The sequence below is a fragment of the Oenanthe melanoleuca genome, chromosome 22, assembly GCF_029582105.1.
Source record: "Oenanthe melanoleuca isolate GR-GAL-2019-014 chromosome 22, OMel1.0, whole genome shotgun sequence".
NCBI lineage: Eukaryota > Metazoa > Chordata > Aves > Passeriformes > Muscicapidae > Oenanthe > Oenanthe melanoleuca.
In genome coordinates, this window is record NC_079355.1 from 361709 (window position 1) to 387943 (window position 26235).

At 60.1% G+C, this 26235-nt stretch overlaps 3 protein-coding genes across 3 annotated transcripts; all 3 read right to left on the bottom strand.

The window, feature by feature from the left end:
* Positions 1-374: 374 nt before the first annotated feature.
* SNRNP27 (small nuclear ribonucleoprotein U4/U6.U5 subunit 27) lies at positions 375-2753 on the bottom strand. Its single transcript, XM_056508520.1, has 6 exons — positions 2577-2753; positions 1877-1997; positions 1556-1665; positions 1347-1426; positions 1189-1253; positions 375-676 (listed from the first exon to the last, which is right to left on the bottom strand). The coding sequence occupies exons 1-6, from the start codon at positions 2611-2613 to the stop codon at positions 622-624; spliced, it is 468 nt and encodes a 155-aa protein (XP_056364495.1). The 5' UTR covers positions 2614-2753; the 3' UTR covers positions 375-621.
* A 623-nt stretch (positions 2754-3376) lies between these two features.
* ADD2 (adducin 2) lies at positions 3377-16280 on the bottom strand. The gene is made up of 15 exons (XM_056508469.1): positions 16205-16280; positions 13251-13425; positions 12433-12571; positions 11711-11862; positions 10649-10729; positions 10432-10581; positions 9751-9894; positions 9573-9671; positions 8820-8999; positions 8470-8727; positions 7660-7779; positions 7486-7575; positions 6858-7008; positions 6687-6776; positions 3377-5910 (listed from the first exon to the last, which is right to left on the bottom strand). Exons 2-15 carry the CDS (start codon positions 13422-13424, stop codon positions 5612-5614), a joined length of 2127 nt encoding a protein of 708 aa, XP_056364444.1. The 5' UTR covers position 13425; positions 16205-16280; the 3' UTR covers positions 3377-5611.
* Positions 16281-18604: 2324 nt separating this feature from the next.
* FIGLA (folliculogenesis specific bHLH transcription factor) lies at positions 18605-25445 on the bottom strand. Its single transcript, XM_056508601.1, has 3 exons — positions 25418-25445; positions 19595-19971; positions 18605-18766 (listed from the first exon to the last, which is right to left on the bottom strand). The coding sequence occupies exons 1-3, from the start codon at positions 25443-25445 to the stop codon at positions 18605-18607; spliced, it is 567 nt and encodes a 188-aa protein (XP_056364576.1).
* Positions 25446-26235: the final 790 nt, after the last annotated feature.

Consider the following 26235-nt stretch of genomic DNA (forward strand, 5'->3'; position numbering starts at 1 on the left):
ACCCCCGGGCAGGTCCCCCTCTGTCCCACTGCAGGGAGCACTTTGGACCCTCCAAATCAGGAACCAACCCCCGAGAGAGCACACCCACCCCAAGCAAGGCTCAGAGCACCCAAAGTCCCTCCCAGAACTGGGAGCACCCAGATCCCATTGCCCCTCGGGGGGCAGGTGATGGGGGGGGGCCATCCCCCCAAACTGATAATGGGGTGGGGTCAAGGGAGAAAGAAAGATCGCCCCTGCCAAGCACCTTCGGTTTCAGCCCAGCCTCAAATGGGGCCCCGCGGGATTGAGATGATTTGTATCAATTCCAAGGATTTGTGGGAGGGGGAATGGAAGCCCAGCTTTATCTCTGAATGATAAAAAATTAGAAGAAAAAAAAACATCTGGGGTTTTATTAACAGGGAAACAAACCAAAACCGGGGAAAACACAGCAAAATCCCAGCCAGAAACTGACCTTTGTTGTGAAAAAATATAACGACAAAAATCTGAGAAATGCAAGCTCATGGCGGCTCGGGCTCTGGCATTTGTTTGGAATAACCAAATTCCACTGGAATCCAGCACTGGAGCCACCCAGGAGAGTGCAGGGAACCGAAATCCTTCCGTGGTGGGAGTTGCATCCCAGCATCAGGCGATGAAATCCAGGGGCCTGTTGAATCCTCCTTTTCTGTTCATGTATTGCCTGGGCAAGGATGGAGGGAGACTCAGTCCCCCCAGATCCATGGAATTTCATGGATTTCAGCTGGGGGAGGTTGGGAACGGGGCTCAGTGGCCACAGCGAACCAAATTCCCTGTGGATTTGACCAAAAAAAGGGCAGGAAGGCTCCCAGCGAGGAGGTGCTCCAGAGCCTGGCTGTGTGAGGGTCCCAAGTTCCCATCAGAAAGGGAGCAGAATTGACAAACTGGGTGTATTTTGGGAACAAACCAGATGAACAGTGTCGCTTCCTGCTGCTCCAATCCTGCCTAGGCCTCACTGGGCACATCCCACCTGCTCCTAACGTGCTCTTCACTCCTCATCCTCCTGATTTCCCTATTCCCAGAGGGATCTGGAGAACTCTCACCTCTGCTTTTCAGTCTAAACCTTACAAAATTTCCATTTTCCCCAGGCATGGAAGCCAGATCACTGTGAGACACTGGCCACAGTTACCTCAGAAAACAAAATCCTCTTTCTATCCCAAAGGAGGGGGGACACACCTGTACTTCCTCTTCTGGGACACGTTGATGGCGTAGGCATTGGCAGCGCCGTCCACCTTCTTCCCCTGAGGAGAAACGTCCCAAAATCTCATGGATTATCCCCAAACAGGGCAAGTGACACTGCAGAGCCCCTGGAGCAACCTCAGGCCTGCGCTCACCTTGGTGGTATCAAAAGAGGCAAAACCCATCATCTTCATCATCTCGATCTCCTCCTCTGTCTTGCCCTGCAAATCCTCCTCTGAGGGAAGAAAATCAGGGACTGAGCAAACACAGATGATGGGATTCTCAAAAATTCCTGGGGTGTCCCTGGGACGGCCCAGCCCCACAGGGCATCTGGGGGTGTTCCAAGAGGAAAATCCCCCCTCACCTGTGATCTGTCGCTCCTTCTTGGAGTCCTTGAGCTCCTTCTTCTCCTCATCGCGGCGCTCCTTGGGCCGGGCTGGTGACGAGGAGCTGGAGCGGTGCCGGCGTGGGGACCTGCTGGGGCACACTAGGTTGGGCTGCAATTGCCACCTGCGGCTCCCACTGCCACCCAGGTGCCCTCACCCAGCTGTGCCCACCCCTTGCTGGTGTCCCTGCCCTCACCCGGATCGTCCCTGCGCTCACCTCAAGGACCCTGCCCTCACCTGGATGTCTCTTCCCACACCTGGACAGTTCCCACCCTCACCTCCACGGTGCCTGCCCTCACCTGGATCGTCTCCGGTGTGGGGAGCGGGACCGGCTCCTCCTCCTGTCCCTGTCCCGGGACCGCGATCGCTCCCGCCGCCGCCTGTCCCTATCCCGGGACGTGGAACGCGAGCGCCGGCGCTCTGCCCGGGGAAGGGTCAGCAGCTGCTTCACTGCCCGCTCCCCAAAGGAAATCCCACAGAAAATCCCCAACGGAGGCCGCGACACGGCCCCTCCCGCCCCTCCAGCACAGCTCTGGGCTCAGGGACCCCTCTGGGCACCCCAGAAGTGAAAGAGCAGCAGGAAAAATCCTCCACCTGGAGCAGGGGGAAATCACCCGGGGGGGATCAGCCAGGAGGGGTGATGGTCCCCAAAAACCTGAGGGAGACAGAGGGGGTGGCGGGAGGAGCAGAAGAAGAGAAGGAGAGGAGAAGATAAGGATGGGCAGGGGGAGAAGGAGGAAAAGGAGAGGAGGAAAAAGAAGGACGAAGAGGAGGAGGAGGAGAAGGAAGCAGAGGAGAAGAAGAGAAGGAAAAGAAAAAGGATGAGGAGGAAGGAGGACGAGGGATGGGGCTCTGCTCTCCCCCACAGCGAGGAACCGGGGCCTCCCCGCCTTGGAGGGTCTCAGTCCCCCCCACCCCCGGGCCCTTCCGCCTGGATCTCCCCGGGCCCGACCTGCCCCGGCCCTCCCCGGGCCCCGCGGTGCCCCGGTGTCCCCTCACCCCGCCGCGGCGGTGACCGGGACCGGCTGCGGCCCATGGCCGCCGCTCAGCCCCGCGCTGCTGCTCGCACGGCGCCGCGCCGGAGCGGGCCCGGCCTGAGGGAGCGGGCCCGGCCTGAGGGAGCGGGCCGCGCTCAGCCCCGCATCGGGAGCACCGCACGGCGCCGCCGCTCGCCCCGGGAGCCCGCCCGGCCCGGACGTGCGAGGGAGGGCGGCAGGAAGGGGAGGGGAGGAAGAGGAGGGGAGGAAGGCGGAGCCGTCACCGTGTGGCGGCCGCTGCTCGCTGCGTGCGGGCCTGCGGCGCTCCGGCCTGCGCGGCCCGTCCCTTCCCCGCTCCCGTCCCTTCCCCGGCCGCTGGAGCCGCACCCTCGGTCCGGGCCCCCGGGTTCAAGCAGGCGGGCGCGGGTCGGTGCGGGCCCGTCAGCCGGAGCTCGCCCGGGCCAGCCTGGGTTCGGTAGTGGGGCTTCGGGAGGGGCTTCTCTGAGAAGCGGCTGGAACCTTCCCGGTGTCCGGCACACCCAGTGCCAGCGGCTCCGGCGTGTCTCTCAGTGAGGGCACTGGATCGGGGAGTCCCATTCTTGAACCGTGGCACCGTGCCATCCTCCCCGAACCCCACTCCCACCTCCACCTCCATCCCATCCCCGTCCCCATTCCATCCCCAGCCCCGTTCCCATCCCATCCCATCCCCAATCCCTAATCCCCATCCTCATCCTGTCCCATCCCCATCCCATCCCATCCCGTCCCCGTCCCCATCCCATCCCCATCCCCATCCCCATCCCCATCCCCTCAGTCGGAGCGCTGCCAGGTGCCAAACACGGGGTTTATTTACACCGGCGTTCCGTTCCGTGCGCTCCCGGCCGCGATTGTCACACCGGGGATGTGTCACACCGGGATGTGTCACACCCCGGCCCCCTCCCGGTGCCATTCCAGGGGCTCAGCGCCTGCCCCGCCACCGGAGCCTCCCCGGGCAGCCCCAGGTGTGCGGAGGGTGCTGAGCCCAGCTGGACTGGCCCTTCCCCTGGCCCACATGGGATCAGCCTCTGTTCTGCAGTGGAGCTGCGGGTGTGGAGGCCCCGGATCAGGGCTTTGCCCCCTCCTGCCTTCCCCTGCAGAGACCCCCACCCTGAGCCTTGCTGGAGCGGGAGGCAGGGAGGTGGGGTGGGGGAAGTACCCCAAGGGTGGTCCTTGATGTGATCCTGGCTCTGTTTCCTTCCAGCTGTGCAGTCAGGACCCCCATCACGGTGATGATGGTGGCACTGGAGCCCTTGTCCCTTTCTACCTGAAACTCCCTGGAATTTCATGAAGGGGCAAGTCAGTCTCAGGGTCCCCTGCAAAGCCAGTGGCCCTTGGAAAAAGGGGTGACAAAGGCCCTAGGGACAGACCCCAAGGAAAAAAAGGTGACAGAGCCCCCAGGGACAAACCCTTGGGGAGAAAAGGGGTGACAAAGGCCCTGGGGACAGACCTTCAGGGACAACAGGGGGACAAGACGCCTGGGGGGAGCCCCCGTGTTGGGCTGGGGGCGTGGCAGTGCTGTCATTGAGGAATTCCCCCCAGGTCTGCAGTGCTACCCCCAGGAAGGTGACACATCTGTCTCTGCAGGCTCTGCTGCCCTGGCCCACCCAGGGGAACAGGCCCAGGGACAAAAACGGCCACAAAGAGCCTTAAAATCAGTGGCAGTGAGGAACAGCCCCCCCCCAGTGACAGGGGTGGGGGAGCAGAGGGGGTTATGGGCCCAGAGTGTCCCCTCGGTGCCCCCCATCCTGCAGGAGGGGGATGGAGACCTGTGGGGGGACACTGGGCAAGGCAAAGGCTCTTCCCAAAATCCATGCTCAGATTGGCCATGGGGCTCTGGCAAGATCCCTGTCTGGGGTCTCTCTGCTGCTTCCTACACTGCAATCCCTGCCTCCACCCCTACTCTTCCAGAGGGGATCCAAGCCCCACAGGCTGTCTCACAGCTGTGAAAAGGTTTGAAACCACAGTGATGGCACGTGAGAAAATCCTGCTGGGGTGAGGGAACCCCAAACAGGGGGTTCTGAGGCAATCCAGATCTCCTGGACAGGCCTCCATGGATACAGGCAGGCTCAGGGTGAGCACCCCAGGAAACTGGGAGCAGAGGGGGGCTGATCCCATTGATTTATCCCCAAATCCCAGTGCTGGAATGGCTATGGGGAACATTGGCATGGCTGGGGCTCTTCCTGGGAAGGAGTTGGCCAGGAGGGTGTAATGCTGGGAGGGAAGGGAACGCCAGGGAAGGACTGAACTTGTGCTGGGAATCCAGAGCTGGGAAAAGCAGGGATCCAACGTGGACGGGGTCGCTGTGAGCGGAGGCCGGCGGGAATTGGCAGCGTGTGTTCATCTCGAAGTAGCACTTAGTGAGTGAGTTTTGCTCAGTTTTAAGTAACACAGACAATTCCCGGAGGTTGTTTTTCCCTATTTTCCCAGGTGTGGGTCGTGCAGTGAGGTGGGGACTTTTCCAGTGGTGGGAAATCCTGCTGCGCTCCTTGGGTGAAGAAAACAGAGTGGGAGTACCAGGAGAAGGGGATGAAGTGGTTCTTTTGCCCAAGGAGAGGAAGATGACAATCTAGGAAGGAAAACCCTCAGCTTCTTCAGGAAAAGCAATCCCCACCTTCAGCTCGATCCTGTTCTCCTGGTGAAGCGATGGACAGTTTTCCCTGGGGATGAAGCCAGCGCCATTCCAGCAGAGCTTGAAACAGAAGGTGAAGAAAATAACCACAAAACACCCTTTTCTTCCTCAAATCAAGCAGATCTGGGCTGTGGTGCAGAAAATCCAACCCTCGGCCCGTGGTGGGAAGGGGCTGGAGCCCAGGAGGGAAAGGCAGGAGGGAGATGCAGCGGGAGCTTCCCCAGACGGGGACCTCGGTCTCTCTAAGCTCGGTGGCCTCCGGAGGCGGGTGACAAGGGGTGAGGTGCCTTGTGCCGGGGTGGGGCCGCGCCTCGGCCAGGCGCACGAGGCAGGGGCTGCCCCGCGCCCCGAGATCCGGATCCCGCGACGGCCACGCGCACGGCCTTGGGGGATCAGGATTCAATCTTCTCCTTCTTTTTGCCTTTTTTCAGGAAAGATGGGGTCCGGAATTTCTTCTTCTTTTTGGAGGGTGATTTGGAGGGTGAACCGTCGGGGGACACAGGGTTGCTGGTCACTGTCTCCTTCTCCTTGGGGGCGTCCTGGTCAGCGTTGGTAGTTGTCCGGTCTGTCTCCCCTTTTCCAAGGTTTTCCTCAGTGCTTTGCTCTTCATCCTTCCCATTCACCACCGCTGGTGGCTCCTTCTTGGCAGTGGAATCAGGGGGGGCTTTCTTGCCATCATCCTTCTTATCACCTTGGGAAGGGGAGAGGGAACAGGGAATTGGGGCAGCAGCACCGGTGTGGTGGGGGGGGTTTATCCCCCCAGATGGGGCCTGGGCAGGAGCAGGATTTGGCCTCCACGAGTGGAGAAGGTTGGGGTTTGATCCTGTCCTGCCACAGGCACCAGTTCCCTGAGCCACCCCCTCCCTGCGGGACAAGCGATGTGGGATGGAGAGCTGGGAGGAGGCAGCAGGAAAAAAGGAAGCAACAAGGAGGGATTCCCCAAGGGATTTCCTAAGGGATTTCCCCCGAGTGGGGCTGGAGTGGGCCATGGAGACCGAAGATCCCCCCGAGCCCGTGTCCCTCGTCCAGGGTGGCCTCTCCGTACTTACTACGGCGCCAGGGATTCAGGGGTAACTCCTTGGGTGACAGGCACACGGGGAGGAAAGAGAAAGGAGACGTTGTGGAGACAGACAGACAGATAGACAGACACCACGAGACACCATGGCAGAGCCAGCAGCCCCGAGCCGCGCCCCGGCACGCGCTGTGGGTCGGAATAACGGGAACATCACAGCCCCCGGAGTGCGCGAGCTGGGGCGGGTCGGGGTGTCCCCTGCACCCAAACCCCAGCAGACACACGTCCTCCTGCCGTGAATCCCTCTGGAGCAGGGCCCCTGGGACAGGCGGGGCACACGAGGTGACAGCGAGCTGTGTCTCAGCGCGGTTTGGCCACCGCCGCCCTTGTCCCCCCACTCCTGCTGCTCACTGGAACCCCACCCCTGTTTTTGGGGTGCTCGTCACCCCACTCACCCTCCACGGGCTCTGCAGGCGCCGGGGGCTCTGGAGGGGGTGGCTCTGGTGGGGGAGCCCCACTCTCCTCTGCTGCTGCGTCCTTCTCACCTGCCACAGAGAGACACGCTGGCCCCGGGTCCCCTCAGTGCCACCTGGGGGTGTCTGGGGCCTTTGGGATGTCTCTCCTACCCTCTAGGCGCTTCTTCCTCTCCACCTCCTGCTTGTACTCCTCCAGCTCCTGGTCTGTGAGCTGGCTGAAGGGGTTGGGGGGCTCTGGCTCAGGGGGAGCCTCTTCCTGGCCCTCCTTGGCCTCTGCATCTCCCAGCTGGCTCTCGGTAGACTGAAACAGACCCCCAGAGTGATGTCACTGCCCTGGAGCAGTGTCAAAGCCCCCGGAGTGATGTCACCCCTCTGGAACTGTGCCAACACCCCCACCCAAGCAGTGTCAACTCCATTGGAGCAGTGTCCCCTCTCCTCTCGGAGTGGTGTCACTGCCCCTGAGCGTGTGGAATGCTGGGGAACCAGGGAAGGGCTAGATGCTCTAGGAAGGGGGACCTGGGACTGGGGATGTGGGGTGATGTGGGGCTTGGGACAAGACGTGGCATGGGGTGATATTGGCCTGGGGATACAGTGGGGACATGGGGTGACACGGGGGGACAGGACTGTGTCTGGTCCCAGCAACAACATGGTCAGCAGCTCTGACTGGGGACATGGGGCCATGGAGTGTCATGGGTTGGGGGCACAGGGTGACAGGGGCTGTGGACAGGGCTGGGGACATGGGGTGACACAGGTGACACGGGTGGCACAGGTGCCGTACGGGGCTGCGGCTGCTCTCAGCGATGACACTGGCCAGCAGCTGCGACTGGGGCCCGGCTGACTTCACGTCCTGGCGGTTCTGCTCCCGGATCTGTGGGTGAGGACAGGGATAAATCCCTCTCCAGGATAAGCCAGCCCAGCACCCCGAGAGCCCCCGTCCCCCAGCCCAGCCCACCTTGTTGCGCATCTCCAGCACCTCCTGCGGGTCCGTGTAGAGCGGCACGAACTGGTTGGGGTTCTCGATGCGGATGGGGGTCCCACTGCTGCCCTTCTCCACCTCGTCTGCTCGCAGCCACTGCAAACCAGGAAAGGTGTTTTGGGAAGCAGGAGACCCCGATGGTAGAAGGGAAGACCCCAATGGTGGATGGGAAGCACCGTAAATGCAGGAAGACCCCAATAAATACTCCTTGCATAGAAGGAAGCCCTGACTAAAGAAGGAGGACCCCAACAACAGAGGAAGACCTCAAAAAAAGCATCTTGTGTGGAGGGCAGACCTTAATAAACAGGTCTTACATGGAGGAGAGACCCCAATTATAGAGGGGAGGCCCTTATAAATTTGTCTTGTGTAGAAGGGCGACCCCCATAAAGGGGAGACCCCAATAAAAGCATTTTATGTAGAGGGGAGACCCTGATAAATGTGGGGAAACCCCAGTCCACACATTTTGCGTAAAGAGGAGACTACAATAAATAGATCTTATTTGGAGGGAAGACCCTGAAAATAAAGCAGGTCCCCAATAAATATATCTTGCATAGAGGGAGACTACAATAAATGAGAAGACCCCAATAAATGCATCTTGCACAGAGGGAAGACCCCAATGAAGCTGATGGCACTCAGCCCCACTAGAATGGAGTGGTGGGATTTCAAAATAATCATTATTACAGGGGCTCCCTACACCCCAGACTTTAGCAGGATCCATAACCAGGACACCCTCCACCTCCCTGGCTGTGGTTCCCCGAGCCCCTGTCTGCCCCCTCTGTCCCTCACCGTGGTCTTTGTCCTCTGGCCGCCGACGCTGCCCTGCGGCTCCTCGGCCAGGTTGACCCTGGTGTAGGTGTTGGGGGTGTTGAGCCACCTCGTCTTCTCCTTCTGCTGTTTCTGGGCGTGCTGGCGCAGGGCGGGGGTCCCGGCAGGCTCCTCCTCGAACACGAAGGCTGTCACGGTGGCGGGGATCAGCACGTCGCTCTTGGGCTTGCTCTTCTCCTGCACGAAGGGGTAGCGGTACGTGTAGCCCGTGCGGTATCCCTGCAAGAGCACAGAGCGGGGGTCAGGCGCACAGGGACGAGCCGGGGGCTGGAGCGCCTTCCGGGGCGGGCTGGGCGTCTTCGGGTGCTCACCAGGTTGTCCAGCATCCTCATGAGGGCCTCGAACTCGTGCTCGCCCAGGCGGCTCTTGTGCAGGGGCCCGAAGGTGGTGCCGGCGCGGCGCACGGCGCCCAGGCCGTGGGGAACGCGCTGCTGCGCCCGCTCCAGCACGATCAGGTTCTGCGCGCCGCCCGCGCTGGCCAGCGCCGACACCTGCGGGCACCGCACCGCTCAGCGGGAACAGCCCCGGAGCCGGGCACACGGCAGGGGTGGGCTGAGAGCGGGCACGGCTCAGGGCAAGGGATGGAAATGAAGGGCTGAGAGCGGGCACGGCTCAGGGCACGGGGGTGGAAATGAAGGGCTGAGAGCTGGCACGGCTCAGGGCAAGGGATGGAAATGAAGGGCTGAGAGCGGGCACGGCTCAGGGCAAGGGATGGAAATGAAGGGCTGAGAGCTGGCACAGCTCAGTGTATGGGGATGGAAATGAAGGGCTGAGAGCGGGCACGGCTCAGGGCATGGGAATGGAAATGAAGGGCTGAGAGCAGATGGAAATGAAGGGCTGAGAGCTGGAACTGCTCAGGACATGCTCCTGGGGCACTGGGGGAAGCTGAGAGCTGGAACCGCTCAGTGCACGGGGATAGAAATGACAGGCTGAGAGCTGATGGAAATGAAGGGCTGAGAGCTGGCACAGCTCAGTGCATGGGGATGGATATGAAGGGCTGAGAGCTGGCTCTGCTCAGTGCAGGTGCTGGGCCCGGCCTCAGCTCACACTCGCCCCACACTCACCTGGACCTCGCAGGCGGCCTGCAGGTGGAAGATGCTGTAAAACGCCTCCTCGGCCGTGTCCCCCAGGGCCAGCACGCCGTGGTTCCGCAGCACCAGGATCTGCAGCACGTGGTGGGATGTCAGCAGGGCGGGCAGGGCACGGCGGGGTGACCCCCGCGTCACCCAGGTGTCCCCTCACCTTGCAGGTGGGCCCGAGGCACTTCTGGAGCTCCACACGATCGGCCTCGTCCTCCACCTCCCCGCGGAAGTCGAAGTAGGCGACGTCCCCCAGGAGAAGAGCGGCGCGGGAGATGGGCAGGAGCCCGCAGCGCATGGCCGACACCTGGGCACGGCGGGGACAGGCAGGGCCAAGGAACACCCCCAAAAACAGCAACAGCTCGAAAGACAACACCAACACCCCAAAAACAGCCCACCCCTACAAAAACCCCAACCCTTCCACAACTTCACAACCTCAACCCTTCCTTCCCAAACTCCTCTCCAAAAAATCCCATAATCCCCTCAAAAAATCTGCCCAAAAAAATTTCCAACCGCCCCAAACCCTTCCATAACCAACTTCCTAACTTCCCCCAAACTCTCCACCTCCCAAACTCCAAAATCCCCCGCAAAATGAACTGCCCACAAAGAACCCCAACCCCCAAACCCCTCATCATCCCGATCACCCCAAAACTTTCAAAACCTCCCACATGCCCCAAACCCCTTCAAGCTCCCAATGAACGCAAGTCCTTCTCATCTCCCCCAAACCTCCAGGACATCCTCCCAAACCCCAAATCCCCCAACCCCTCCAAAACATCCTTCCAAATCCCCCAAGTTCCCGTACCTCCCCCAGTCCCCCCAGCCCCAGCCCCGCTCCCAGCCCTACAGCAGCAGCAGCAGGGGTGTGCAGCCGCACGATGCAGCGGATGTCGGGGCGCGCGGCGTAGATGGCGGCGTGCAGGCTGAAGCTGCGGGCGTCGGGCGCGAAGCCGGTGCTGCCCTGCTCCACCACGGCCCCCAGCACGTTCACCTTCACCTGGGGGCACAGGGGGCTCAGGGGGGGCTGCTGCCCACCGGGCAGCCCCGGGGAAGGAGGAACTCACCAGGCTGGCCGCTGTCACCTCGCTGCACGCCAGCCCCTGCGGCGCCACCAGGAAATGTTCCTGCTCCTTGCTGACCCGCAGCTGCCACGGGGACAGGGTGGGATGGGAAACGTGCCGAAGAAATCCCCAAATAAACACCCCTGCAAAACCCCCCCACTTCTCCAACCACGCCTAAGCCGTTACAAAACCTCTGAAACTCAGCCCCAAACCTGCACCCTGAAGGAACCCAAAAACAACCCCGAAACCTCCAACCCCCACAAATTCCCGTCCAAAATAATGCACAAACCCTTAAAATCCCAACCACCTCAAATGTCCAAAAGCCCCCAAATCACTGACATCCCTCTGAGCCCAACAGCTCCCAACCTTCCAAAATCCACCAAACCCACCAAAATCCCACCAAAAATCCTAATTCCTAAAACTCTCCAAACCTCAACCATCCAAAACCCCCCACTCCCTCCAGAAAATCTCCAAACGGTCACCCCCAATCCAAAATCCACACAAAACCCCACCCCTCAAAACACAACACAATCTCCTCAACAAAGTCCCTCAAACCCCAAACACCCCCAACCTTCCTGTCCTGTACAGGTTTTGGGGTGCTGATGGTGTGCCCAGTTGAACAGGCCCAGCAGGTCCAAACCCCCCCAAACAACACCAAATCCCACCAAAATAACCAAAATTCCCCCTACATCCCCCTCAAATAACCCCAAACCTCCTCTAACTCTCCCAAAACCCAGATCCCCCGTGGGGTTTTGGGGTGCTCACAGTGACATGAGATGCCCCAGTTGTGCCCATCTGAAGAGGTCCAGCAGATCCCAACCCCCTCCCCTCAAAAACCACACCAAACCCCTTTAAATCCCCTCAAAAGACTCCTGGCTACCCTTGAAATCCTTCCCAGGCCCCCCATGCCCACTGTACTGGTTTTGGGATGCTCATGGTGATGCTGGCGTGTCCCAGCTGTGCCCAACCCGTACAGGTCCAGCAGGTACCAAAGGCACCCTAATCCCCCCAAATCCCCCCAGAACAACCCCAATTTCCCCCAGAGCCTGGTTTTGGGGTGCTCACGGTGACGGCGGCGTGTCCCAGCTGTGCCCAGCCGTACAGGTCCAGCAGCCGGTGGATGCTGCCCACCTTGCAGCGCATCAGCCGCTCGCCCTTGGCCAGTGCTGGCCCCTCCGTCCCATGCAGGTCATTGATGGGGGTGACCGATGCCAGCCCTGGGCATTGGGGACCCCCATCAGTGGTGGGATCCCCCCCAAACCACGGGGAGTTCACCAGGGATGGGGGGCAGAGGGGTTTGGCGGCTGTCACGGTTTGGTGGATCCAAAGGTTTGCTGAACATCAAGATTTGGTGGCCCCAAAAGCTTTAGGGGTCCCCAAAGCCTCAAAGGTTTGGTGGTCCCTCAGTTTTGATGGCCCCAAAGATTTGGTGGTCCCCAAAGGGTTTGGAGGATCCCAGGGGTTTGGTGGCACTCCCAAGGTCTCAAAGAGTTGATGATTCCAAAGCTTTAGGAGTCCCCAGGATATCAAAAGTTTAGGGGCCCCCAAGGTCTCAAGGGTTTGATGACCCCAAAGGTGTTTGGGGTCCTCAAGGTCCCAAAGCATTTGATGCCCCGGAAGGTCCCCAAGGTTTCTGCGGCCCCAGAGGTTTGGAGATTCCAAGATCGCAAAGATTTGGTGTTCCCCAACGTTTTGGGGCTTTTCCCACCCCACCTCCCTCAACTGAACCCTTCATGAGCATCCCCAGACCGCGGTGTCCCCAGACCGCAGTGTCCCGCCCCACGTACCCATGGGGGAGGTGGGCAGGGCGGCCGGGGACGTGGTGGCCATGAAGTCGGCGATCTGCCGCAGCGCCCACACGTGCGAGGAGTTGTTCCCCTTCTTCATCTGCTCCTGGATCAGGCTCTCCAGCTCCTCCCGGAAGGACTGCGGAACCGGGGACAAGGTGACAGCGGGGGGGTGGCACCGCTGGGGACACCGGGGCAAGGGGCAGCACTGCTGGCTTGGTGGCACTGGCAGTTTGATGTCAGGGACGCCACTGCCTTGGTGGCATGGCAGCGGTGGCACCGTGGTGATAGTGACAGCACCAGCTCGGTGACACGGTGATGGTGGCACTGCTGTCTCGGTGTCAGCGGTACCAACAGCTTGGTGGCTCACCGGTGGTGCCAGCATCACCAGCTTGGTGGCAGTAACATTGCCAGCTTGATGCCACAGTGGCAACAGTGGCACCACCAGACTGGTGGCACGGTGACGGCGGCATTACCCTCTTGGTGTCAGTGACACCACTGACCTGCCGGCACGGTGGCAGCAGTGGCACTGGCAGCTCAGAGACAGCAGCACCGTGGTGGCAGTGACATTGCCAGGTGGGGACATGCACCACCATGTGGTGACATCTATTAGCTTGGGGACAGGAAGGATGGGATCAGGGACAAGAAGGCTGGGGCTGGCGACAGGAGGGACCGGATTTGGGCCAGGAGGGATGGGCTGGGGGACGTAAAGGAAGAGGTTGGGGACACGAAGGACAGGGTTTGGGGACAGGCGGGAGGGGTTGGGGACAGGCGGGAGGGGTTGGGGACACAGGGCCTGCGTGAGGCCGGGGGCTCACCGGGCTCTGAAGGATCATTGTCACCCGCTTCTTCTGCTCCATGAGGTTGAAGTCCTGGCGCAGGTCCCCGGCCCCGCTCCGCGCCCGCAGGAACTCGGGGTCCTCCTGCGGGGGGCAGCGGGGCCCGGGGGCGGGGAGCTCGGGCAGGGGCTCGGGGCTGGCGGCCGTGCTCATCCTGGGGACGCGGGGACACGCGGCGTCACCCCGAGGAACAGATTGGGGAAAAGCACCGAAAACAGCGCGCAGCTGTGCCCGGCAGATAAGGGCTGCGGGGCCACCGCCCTGCGGGGACAGCTTGGGGACACTCGGGGCGGGACCGCACGGGGTCATCCCGCTGGCAGCACTGCCCAGGCTGGGCTACACCGCCCTGGGGGCTCACAGCGGAGAGCGGGCACGGCTCCGTGCGGGGATGGGAGCTGAGAACGGGCACGGCTCAGTGCAGGGATGGAGCTGAGAGCAGAGAACGGGCACAGCTCAGTGCAGGGGTGAGAGCTGAGAGCTGAGAACGGGCACAGCTCAGTGCGGGGATGGGAGCTGAGAACGGGCACGGCTCAGTGCAGGGGTGGAGCTGAGAGCTGAGAACGGGCACAGCTCAGTGCAGGGGTGAGAGCTGAGAACGGGCACAGCTCAGGGCAGGGATGGAGCTGAGAACGGGCACAGCTCAGTGCAGGGGTGAGAGCTGAGAACGGGCACAGCTCAGTGCAGGGATGGAGCTGAGAACGGGCACGGCTCAGTGCAGGGATGGAGCTGAGAACGGGCACAGCTCAGTGCAGGGATGGAGCTGAGAACGGGCACAGCTCAGTGCAGGGATGGAGCTGAGAGCTGAGAACGGACACAGCTCAGTGCAGGGGTGAGAGCTGAGAACGGGCACAGCTCAGGGCAGGGATGGAGCTGAGAACGGGCACAGCTCAGTGCAGGGGTGAGAGCTGAGAACGGGCACAGCTCAGTGCAGGGATGGAGCTGAGAACGGGCACGGCTCAGTGCAGGGGTGAGAGCTGAGAACGGGCACAGCTCAGGGCAGGGATGGAGCTGAGAACGGGCACAGCTCAGTGCAGGGATGGGAGCTGAGAACGGGCACAGCTCAGTGCAGGGGTGAGAGCTGAGAACGGGCACAGCTCAGGGCAGGGATGGAGCTGAGAACGGGCACAGCTCAGTGCAGGGATGGGAGCTGAGAACGGGCACAGCTCAGTGCAGGGATGGAGCTGAGAGCTGAGAACGGGCACAGCTCAGTGCAGGGGTGAGAGCTGAGAACGGGCACAGCTCAGGGCAGGGATGGAGCTGAGAACGGGCACAGCTCAGTGCAGGGGTGAGAGCTGAGAACGGGCACAGCTCAGGGCAGGGATGGAGCTGAGAACGGGCACAGCTCAGTGCAGGGGTGAGAGCTGAGAACGGGCACAGCTCAGTGCAGGGGTGAGAGCTGAGAACGGGCACAGCTCAGTGCGGGGATGGAGCTGAGAGCAGAGAACGGGCACAGCTCAGTGCGGGGATGGAGCTGAGAGCGGGCACAGCTCAGTGCAGGGATGGAGCTGAGAGCAGAGAACGGGCACAGCTCAGTGCGGGGATGGAGCTGAGAACGGGCACAGCTCAGTGCGGGGATGGAGCTGAGAGCTGAGAACGGGCACAGCTCAGTGCGGGGATGGAGCTGAGAGCGGGCACAGCTCAGTGCGGGGATGGAGCTGAGAGCTGAGAACGGGCACAGCTCAGTGCAGGGATGGAGCTGAGAGCTGAGAACGGGCACAGCTCAGTGCAGGGATGGAGCTGAGAGCTGAGAACGGGCACAGCTCAGTGCGGGGATGGAGCTGAGAGCTGAGAACGGGCACAGCTCAGTGCAGGGATGGAGCTGAGAGCGGGCACAGCTCAGTGCAGGGATGGAGCTGAGAGCAGAGAACGGGCACAGCTCAGTGCAGGGATGGGAGCTGAGAACGGGCACAGCTCAGTGCAGGGATGGAGCTGAGAGCTGAGAACGGGCACAGCTCAGTGCAGGGATGGGAGCTGAGAACGGGCACAGCTCAGTGCGGGGATGGAGCTGAGAGCTGAGAACGGGCACAGCTCAGTGCAGGGATGGAGCTGAGAGCAGAGAACGGGCACAGCTCAGTGCAGGGGTGAAGCAGAGAACGGGCACAGCTCAGTGCAGGCGTGGGCGCTCCCTCTCCACCCCAGTCCCGAATTGGGGTCACCCGCTGCTGGGGGTCGGGCCGCGCTGCCGTCGCACGTGGGGGCGTTCCCGGCCTCCCCCGGCTCGCGGACCCCAAAAGGACCCCAAAGGGACCCTCCCCCCTCTCCCCCGAGTCACCGTCACCGAGCCTCTGAGGATGCTGTTGCCAGGGGACCCCCAACCAGAGCACCCCCAAAACATGGGCGGGGCTGCTCCCCCAAATCCCAAGGGTGACCTCCAGTGCCCCCCTCGCTCAGGGCACAAGGGGACCCCCCGATTTCGGAGCTCGGGGCGCACCTGTCCCACCGGGCAGGGGGGGCCTTGGCCGGGATAAATCCAGGGGGGCCCGGTGACCCCCGGCCGCAGGGCCCGAGCGGCCCTCGGAGAAGGTGGGGGGGCTCCGGGGGGCTGGGCCGGGACCCCCCAACGCTTCCCCCTCGCAGCATCCCCCCCGCCCCACCACCCCCACCCCGCCTCCGCCCTCGCCGCGCCCAGCGCCGCTGCGGCAGCCGCAGGGCGGGGGGGGAGAGACAACCGGGATGGAAACCGGGCTGGAAACCGGGCTGGAAACCGGGCTGGATCGGGGGGCCGCAGCATCGCCCCCCGGGCGGGCACGGCGAGGGGTGGGCTCGGGTACCACCGAGGGATGGAGGCCTGGGAGGGGGCAGGGCGGGATGCAGACCCCCACACCTGCATGCAGCGGGAGGAAAAGGGGGTCACCCAGCTCCCCAAATCCCCCCTCCCCACATCCCCCCTCCCCCGAGGGATGCTGCAGCCGGGGGCTGCTGCCATCACCCACCTTCCTCCTCCTCCTCCTCCTCCTCAGAGCATCCTGACAAAGGGCCGCCCCCCCCCGACACACCACGCGTGTCCCCGCACCTCCCCCCGCCCCGCCCTCCCCCCGCACCCCCCCGGCATCTCAACCCTGCACATAAACAAGGGGGAGACCCCCAAACCCAGCGCTGGTGCTCCCACAATCTCTTTTTATTGTCCGATTAATTTGGTTTGTATTAACAATCGTTAATAAGCCCTTACCTGGGGGGGGCGTGGGAGGAGCAGCTAATTACGATTTCATAAAGCAATTAATTACAGCTCTGCACGCCCCCCCCCCCCCCCAACCTCCACGTTTTAGGGGTGACGGACCCCCTGCCCCCCAATTTTGGGGTGCTGGTTTCACGAGGTGTAGGGCTCCAGGACAGGAGTGTGATCCCGAAAATGGGGGCTGGAGCCTTGAACTTGAACGTCGGGAGAGGCCCCCCCGGATTTTTAGGGATGTCAGGAAAATCCTTAAAAACAAAAAACAAAACAAAACAAAACAAAACAAAACAAAAAAAAAAAAAAAAAAAAAAAAGGCGAAAAAATAAGTTTTCCCCAAAGATTTTTCTCACCTTTGGAATATTTCTGGGGAAAAGGTGATTTCGAGCCTGCCTTGTTTATGTTGCTATTACCCGGACCCCAGGTGCCTCCCCCGAGCTGATCCACCCCCACAAATTCCCAGGGTGCCCCCCAAGGTGTTGTGCCCCCACTCACCGTCCCCCAGGCTGGGGGGCAGGAGGAGAGGTCCCCAGGGGCACGGGGGGCACTGTCAGGTCAGGTCTCCCCAGGGACACCCCTGCAAGTGTCCCCCAGCTCTTGCTCAGTGCTGAGTTCCTGGGAAAAAGGGGAATTAAAAACATATATTAGAATTGGGGAGTGGCCCCCTAATAATAGCAACCACCCCAATAATAACCCTCCCACATATAATAATTTAATCATTATTTAACAATTAATTATTTAATAATTTAATTATTAAACTAATTCCAACCTTTAAAACCTCAAGCAGGAAAATCCCCACCAGGCCCCCACATTATAGAGGAGTTGTGGGTCAGTTTTTTTTTTTCAATTTATTTTTTTTAATTTTTACATTAATTCCAACCTGAAAAATAAGAATAATGATCCCCCAAATCCCACTTTATAGGGGGTCCCCAGAGGTGAGTGGTCAGCTTTAAGGTCCCTCCTCAAATAATAATTCAATTTAATTTTGACTACTAAATTAATTCCAAGCTGAAAAATATCAAGAAAAATCCCATGAGCCTCCCCAAACCCCAACATTATAGGGGAGCTTGGAAATGGAGGGTCAGTTTTGGGATGCCCTCCCCCAGTAATTACATTTGTTGTTAATTGTAAGATGAATTCCAAACTAAAAAAAACAGAAGAAATCTGTCCCCCCTCCATGTACCCATCTGCAACCAGGCACTCCCCCCCCCAGCCCCCCCAAATTCCAGTTATAAGGGGGTTTGGACCCAGAGGTTAGTTTGGGGTGCCCCACAGAAACTTAATTACTAAAAATAAATTAAATTTTTGATTCCAACATGAAAAACAGCAACAAAATCTCCATCAGCCTCCCAAAACCCCACATTATGGGGGAGTTTAGGGGTCAGTTTTTGGGGTCAGCTTAGGGTCAGTTTTGGGGTCCCACCTGGCAGTCCCGCAGCAGTGGCTGTGTCAGGATGCTTTGGGGTCAGTTTTTGGGGTCCCACCTGGCAGTCCTGCAGCATGCCCCACAGCAGTGATTGTTTTGGGGTCAGTCTGGGGTCAGTTTAGGGTCAGTTTTTGGGGTCCCACCTGGCAGTCCCGCAGCAGTGGGTGTGTCAGTGAGTTTTGGGGTCAGTTTTGGGGTCCCAACTGGCAGTCCTGCAGCACGCCCCGCAGCAGGCGGATGTGTCAGTGAGTTTTGGGGTCAGTTTAGGGTCAGTTTTGGGGTCCCACCTGGCAGTCCTGCAGCACGCCCCGCAGCACGCGGATGTGTCAGTGAGTTTTGGGGTCAGTTTGGGGTCAGTTTTGGGGTCCCACCTGGCAGTCCTGCAGCACGCCCCGCAGCAATGGCTGTGTCAGTGAGTTTTGGGGTCAGTTTGGGGTCAGTTTTGGGGTCCCACCTGGCAGTCCTGCAGCACGCCCCGCAGCAGGCGGATGTGTCAGTGAGTTTTGGGGTCAGTTTTTGGGGTCCCACCTGGCAGTCCTGCAGCACGCCCCGCAGCAGGCGGATGTGTCAGTGAGTTTAGGGTCAGTTTGGGGTCAGTTTTGGGGTCCCACCTGGCAGTCCTGCAGCAGGCGGATGTGTCAGTGAGTTTTGGGGTCAGTTTTGGGGGCAGTATTGGGGTCCCACCTGGCAGTCCTGCAGCAGGCGGATGTGTCAGTGAGTTTTGGGGTCAGTTTAGGGTCAGTTTTGGGGTCCCACCTGGCAGTCCTGCAGCACGCCCCGCAGCAGGCGGATGTACTCTGCCGCTGCCCGCAGCGTGTCTGCCTTGCTGGGCCGGCGGTCCCGCGGCACCAGCGGCACCAGGCTCCGCAGCTGGGAGAAGCCACTGTTGAGGTTCCGGATCTGTAGCACAGGGGACCCCAAAGGGACCAGTCAGAGACTGAGGGGAGACCCCGAGGTTACCCCAGGGGCCCCCAGCTGGACCAGGATTTCCCCAGATTCAGACTGGGATCCCTCAAGATCAAACTGGGTTTACCAGGATTAAGCCAGACCCATACACAGCCAAAACTGGGGTCCCCCCAGACTTAAACCGACCCCAATCCAACTGCTCCCCAAGAATTAAAGTAGATCCCTCACAAAATCAAACTGGGGCCTTTAAATCAGGATTAAACTGGGTTCACCTGGACTAAGCATGACTCTTCCAGAATTAAATTGAGGCCTCAGAATTTAACTCTGCCCCATCTAGAATGAAGCTGCTGCTCTAAACCCTAGATTTAACTGGGTTTACCAGGATTAAAGAGGCCCCTTCCAGGATTAAATTGGACCATCCCAGATTTAAATTTGGGTGCTTGGGATTAAACCAACCCCTCCAGGACTAAATTTGGACCTCAGGGTTAACCTGGGGTTGCCAGGATTGAGCTGGGGTTTCTCCAGGATTAAACCAGACTTTGCTCCATTGAGCCAAGCCCCTCTTCCCCAGGATCAAACTAGGCTCCTCAGAATTAAACTCAGCCTTCTTAAAATTCAACCAGGATGAAACTGACCAACATAAGATTAAACTGACCAACATAGGATTAAACCAGACCCTCCTAAAATTCAGCTGGGTCCCCTGCCAGGATTAAATGACTCCCTCAAACGCAGACTCCCCCCGGACCACCCGATACCACTGCCGGTGTCCCCCCCGAGCAGCCCCGGTGGGTCTGGGGGCTCAGCAGGTTTTGGGGCGCTCACCCGCTCCCTCTCCTTGGCGTTGGCCGCCTGCCGCCGCTCCAGCACCTCGCTGGGGTCCCCGCTGGGCTCGTAGCCGCCGTGAGGGCCGCGCCGCAGGCGGGCGATGGTGGCCGGCCGGGGCAGCGGCCCGAAGCGCTGGGCCAGGAGCGCCTCCAGCAGCTCGGGGGGCGGCGCGGGCTGCAGGGCCCCCGGGACCACCAGGGGCTCTGGGACCCCCGGGGGCTCTGACACCACCAGGGGCTCTGAGACCACCAGGGGCTCCAGGACCTGCGGGGACTCAGGGACCCCCAGGGAAACTGAGAGCCCTGAGGGCTCTGGGGCCCCCAAAAGCCCGGAGGGATCTGGGGTCCCTGAGTGCTCCAGGACCCCCGGGGGATCTGGGGGCCCCAAAAGCCCAGAGGGCTCCAGGACCCCTGAGGGCTGAAGGACCCCCAAAGGCTCTGGGGTCCCTGAGGGCTCCAGGACCCCCGGGGCATCTGGGACTCCCAAAAGCCCAGAGGGCTCTGGGGTCCCTGAGGACTCCAGGACCCCTGAATGCTCCAGGACCCCTGGGGGATCTGGGGCCCCCCGGACCCCTGAGGGCTCTGGGAGCTCCGAGGGCTCCAGGACCCCCAAAGGCTCTGGGGTCCCTGAGTGCTCCAGGACCCCCGGAGGATCTGGGGCCCCCAGGACCCCTGGCCACCCCCCAGCTCTGCTCGGCTCCCCCATCCACAAAAGCACCAGAGCTGCAGCTGCTGAGCTGACTCTCGAAAGGGGAGGGAGTTGGTGAGAAAGGGCCTGAAATACCCGGCACCAAACGAGGCACAGCTGGGACCCCTCTGCGCCTGACAAGCTCGAGCTGTGCCTCAGTTTCCTCGCCCACTGTCCCAGCCTGGTGCCCCCAAAATTCTGATTCCTTTTTGTTCCTCAGTTGTTCCCATTCCCCATCCCAACCCAGTATCCACAAAGCCTTGAGCCCAGAAAAGCCCCCCCAGACCACCCTGAGGGATATTTGGGGGCCTGGCTCCTATGGACACCTGGATTCACTCCAGAGAGCAGGGTTGGTTTAACAGGCCTCGTGTGTTCCTAAAAACGTGGGAAGCTCTTTTGGGTGAGAAAGCAGAAATGTGAGGTTTAAAGACGGGGCCTGGCTCGGTAGGTGGCAGTGTTAGTCCCTGACATGCTGCAAAACTCAGGCAGGCTGGGGAAAAAAATGGCCAAACCTCCCTTTTTCCTCCAAAAAAAGTCAGCTCACTTTGAGTTATCCACCATGGGGGGAGCCTCATCCCAGTCCCACCACAGGGATGGATTTCCCCTCCTCTCTGGTGTTTTCCTGGGGAAAAGCCCTTCAAGGGGCTCCTCCTGATTTTCCTTGGGGATTTGGGGCTCCAGTGGGTTCTCTGTGTGGGGCATGGACGTGCTCCCTGTGCAGGGCTGGGGCTGCTCTGCCTCAGTTTCCCCAAAACCTGGAAGCACCTGCAGGGGGTGGATACCATCCCCAGCTGCCCCGGGGTCCTGGAAGTTCCTTCTGTGTTTATATGAGGAGTGAGGGTGCAGAGCAAACTCTAAAGAAACCCTAAAATGAGAAGCATCTCAAAGTTAACTGAGGTTTTCCCAAGAACTTAGAAAAACCCAATTTTCTTCTCTTTAATGCTCTGTAATGAGCTTCTCTATCCCACAGCAGGCTCTGGATAATCTCATTATTCCTGCCCCGATCTGAGCATAATTCTGGTATCTGACAAATTAATCTGAGGGCAGGGAGGTGTAAAGTCACCCCAAAAGTGGGTCTGTGCCCAGCTGCTCACCTGAGTTCACACTGGGAGTAGCTGGGGGGGCTGAACCCCCCAGCTGGGGTTTGTTCCTTCTCTGTGGTGGGAGAAGCCAGGAAATGCTCCAGGTTCAAGAGAGGGGGATTAATTATGGAGGGGAAAATGAGAAGTGGGGGGTGGTGAAGGGGCTGGTGGAAATGGGGTTTATAGGGGTTGTGCCCTGAGGGGAAGTGAGTAGGGAAGGAACTGGGGTTACTGGAGGCACAGTTATTGCAGGGGTGTCTTGGTTATTTGGGGTCAGTCATTGCAGGTCAGGGTGTTTTGGGGTCACAGTTATGAGTGATCTCATTTTAGGGACCATGGTGATTAGGGTTTGGGGTTATTAGGAGACACAATTGTTAGGGGCCATGGTTAATAGGGTTTGGGGTTATTAGGGACACATTTTTGGGGGTTACAATAATTAGCACTTGGGGTTATTAGGGATCATGGTTTTAAGGGGGCCCACATTTTTTAGGGGTCACTATTTTTTGGGGTCACTGTTATTAGGGACCTCATTTTTCAGTTTTGGTGGTTTTTTTGGGTGTTTTTTAAGGTGACAGTCGTGAGGGGTCCCAGTTAGGGATGGAAGCTCGGGAAAGGCTGAACTCCTGTGAAGCCCCATCCCAGCCCAGGGGTGCTTTTTGGGAACACCCATTTGGAACGCTGTTTTCCACCCCTCCAGGCTCAGTTTTCCCTCTCACTTTCCCTCTCTGGGCACGGACAGAGCTGGAGGCAGATCCCAACCCTCAATCAGCGTTTAGGACGCTCCCTAAATCCAGGTGTCTCCACCCCCATCCCACCCACCCCAAGGCCAATGATCCATCGAAGATCTGACATTTGATATCCAGGCTGGAAACACGACCCGAGGGTTTCCAGTTACCGAGCTGGGGAGGCCGGGGAAGGTCGGGGAAGGTCGGGGAAGGGGGATGGTGCCAGGGCTAATCTGGGCCCGGGGCAGCTGCTGGCAGGGGATTAGATCCAATCTTTCCTGGCGCGGTCCCAGATGTCTCGAGAGTGTCCGGCCCCTGCTGGAGCTGCCAGCCTCGTGCCAGCCTCGTGGTGCCCGTCGTGGGGAGAGTGGGAACAGAATATTCAAAGGCTGTGGCCACTTCCACCTCTCCGTGCTGCCAAACACTCCCCAAGACACCTGCAGCCTCTGGCATCCTTCACGACCTGTCCCTGAGCTCTGCAGGGTCGAGCCTGGCTTGGCACCAGGATGCCCATCCCCATCCAGCGGGTTCTGGGTGCCCAGGGATGAGCTCGCAGCTGCCAGGGCAGGGACATGCAGGGGAGCAGGACAGGCAGGCTCCTGGAAAACTTTTGTCCTGTCATTAAAGTAATGAAATCCTCTCTCCTGCTGCTGTCGGTGCTGCTGGACTGCAGCTCCCAAGTGCCTTGTCCTTGCCCGATATCCCGGGGCTCTGATGTGACACGGAGATCTCTCCTGCCTCAGTTTCCCCAGCTCACACAGAAGCCTGAAGGGATATTTGGGAGGGATTTCCAGAGGCTGCGTTTGCCGCTAAATCCAGCCCTGCGATTGATGCTGTAGGACTTGCAGCGGGGTCGGTTCCCTCCTGGGGACATCCTGGGGACATCCCAGGGATCCCCGCCACCCTGCAGCAGCCCAGGCACTCGCTCCTCCGCCCCTCCTTATCAAAGGGTTGTTTGTCCCCCTTTCGTGATGAAGAGCAGGGGTGGGGCGCTGGGGGTGGGAGCTGTCCCGGCCACCAGCGAGGGTCCCGTCCTGGGAAGGGGCAGGTCTCACCCCGCCGTGCCTGGATTGTCCCTGAGGCGGGAGACACAATAAAGGGATTTATTGGCACGGCGAGGATTGGGGCAGGGCCAGCCGGGCTGTGGGGCTCGGCATCGCTTGGATCCCCTCAACCCCACCCCTCATTCCAGCGGGAGATGAAACAACCCTGACTAGCCTAAATCCAAATAATGACTAAAATCCTACCGGGATTGGAGGGAGGAAGTAAGTCGGGGACAAGTAGCGATGTCCCACCACCTAGTTTTCAGGGTTTTCTCATGCCCGGCGGTTCCCGGGCAGTGGATCCGGAGCCGCAGCGCTCGGGCGGGATGGAGGAACAAAGGTGGCTCTGTCCGTGCCGGGTGAAGGAGCCTTTGTGCGAGCTGGGGGCGGCAGAGCGAGCATCCCAGCCTGCAGCAGCCGCGCTTTTCCCCGTCCGAGAGCAGAGGAATTTCTGGAGAGAAAAGAAGTTTCCATCGGATGAAGGCGCTGCCAAAAGCCCGTCATGAGGCGAGTGGACGCGGGGACAGCTCGGGGTGGGGGTCGGGCTGTCCCAGGGTCCCTGGGCTGTCACCGATGGCCATGTGCCCTGGGGAAGGGATGGGATGGGAAGGGATGGGAAGGGATGGGATGGGACAGGAACCAGGATGGTGTAAGGGATGGGGACAGGGATGGGACAGGGATCAGGACAGAGATGGCGACAGGGATGGAGATGAGAATGAGAATGGGGTGAGGGATGAGGACAGGGATGAGGGTGGTGATGGAGATGGCACAGGACCAGGATGGGAACAGGGATGGTGTCAGGGATAGGGATGATAATGGGACAGAATGGAGATGGAATGGGAGCAAGAACCAAGATGGGATGGGGTCAGGAATGAGTAAGGGAACAAGACAGGGACTAGGACTGAGATGGGAAATAGTCACAGGGATGGAGAAAGGTTTGGGAATGAGATGGGGACCAGGATGGTGTCAGGGATGGGGATGGGATGGGATGGGATGGGGACAGGAATCAGGATGGGGTTGAAGTGGGAGCAGGAACAAAGACAGAGATGGTGGCAGAGATGAGAACTGGGAGCATGTTTGAAATGGGGATGGGGATGAAGATGGAGATGGGGACAGGGCAAGGATGAGGATGGGCATGGGGTTGAGACAGGGATTGGGGGAGGGATGGGAAAAGGACAGGGATCAGGATGGGAACAGGGGCAGGGATGAGGACAGGGATGGGACCAAGGCTGGAGCTCAGCTCTGCCTTGCCCTGCCAGCTCACACAGCATCTGACCAAGGGCTGGGGCTGAGCTCAGCACCTGGATGAAGATTTAGGTCTGGTCTTAACGTTCAGCCCATCCAGGTGGTGCCTAGATCCAGCCTGGAGCCTGCTGCTCCCAGATCCAGGCATTGCCCCTTCTGTCAAGCCCATCACTCTCTGTCATGGGAAAACCCGGGGCTGCAGCTCCATCCTCCTCCTCCATAACAGCAGTTCCTGCCTTTCCCATCCCAGACAACCCTCCAGCACAGGCTGCTGCTGCTGGGCCCTCAGAGCTGAATAATCTCCGTTAGAATTAATAAACGAATCAACCTTAACCCTCTTTGCCTGGCAGCTCCTCTCACAGAAGGGAGAGGGGCCCTGCGTGCCCACTGTCACGTAGGGATAGACCCACGGAGCCACGGGCTGGGGGAGGAGCCAGGCAGCTCTTTCCCCCCTCTTGTATCCCCCATCCGGGGTTTTGGAATTCTCCAGGACTCTCAAAGCTCCTCCTAAGCACAGGAGCCGCCGCTGCTGCCATGGCAGATGCTGCAGATCCCAATTAAGCCCTTTGCCGGGTCAGATCCATGGGGGAGGCCACGTGTGCCTGTCCCACGTGTGCTCTCACACGCAGCACACATTTGCACACGCATGATGTGTCTCCAGCAGGCTGGGGCTGTCCGGCCTCGTTCCGCCTCAGGGCTCCCGGCCCCTCCAAGCACATCCATTCCACCTCAGCGGGGGCTTCTCCGTTTTATTTTCTCTCTCTGGAAGAAAGGAGGGAATATTCCTCAGTAAAACTCTAGTCACTGGAATTTGGGCTGGGGGCAAGCAAGGTCACCCCCAGAGGGACAGAGCAATGTGGGGCTGATCCATGGCCTGGCTGCTCCTTATTGCCGTGCCAAGGGGTCTGGAGAGGAGGGGTCTGCAGCAGAGGGGCGCTCCGTGGGGCTGTCAGTGTGGGACAGGAGGAGCCCAAACCCTGCAGAGAGCATCTCTCCCCAGACAGCTCCGTCACTGTCACCCCAAGGCTCCGGGATTACGGCGCTGCTGCTCGAATCCCGTCTCCATCCGCGCGGTGCCCAGCCAATGACCTGGGCGCTGGCACGCAGCGCCTTCCTCCGCGGGATCAGAGATGATAAAGCCCTCCCAGAGCCAGCTCAGCTCTCGCTCTCTGCCTCAGCAAACCCTCGTGGATGCTCCAAGGATGGCGACCACGGAGAACGGGATGGACAACGAAAGCTTCGCCCAGGTAAGGGGATTTTCGCCCTGGCTTGGGGAGAGTGAGGCAGTTTGTGCTGCTTGTACCTGGATGGGGATCTGCCATGGGTGCAGCACAAAGGGGTGAAGGGGGACCAGCTGTGGGTGCCAAGGGATCACGGGATGGATGCTGGGGAGTAATTGATGGCAGGGTGGAGGGGAGCTGTTTCTCAAATCTCCGGCCTCGACCAGGTGAGGTGATGTTGGAGCAAGGTGGGATGTAATACTTGGGGTGGTTTTCTGCCTGTCAGAGTGAATTGGTGGAAATACATGTGACTGGGGTCTTTGAGCTGTGATCATTCCGTTAGGGAGCAAGGGAGATGCTGCCTGTGATGAGCAGGATCGTGGGAGAGCCCAGCTCCACTCCTGTATCCCAGAGAGAGCTCTGAGCTGGGCTTAGGGATCGTGCTGGACTTGGGGAACCCGGGGGTTCAATCCTTGGCTGGCCCCAGCAGTGCCGTGGCTTTCAGCTGGGATTTTGGAGGTGGCTCCCAGCCCCTCACCAGCCCTTCCTGTGCCTCACCCAGACCCCGAGGATGGGCTGGCAGGCACATCCATCCGCACGTGGCTTTGCCACGCTGGTGTGGACACTGGTCCCTGC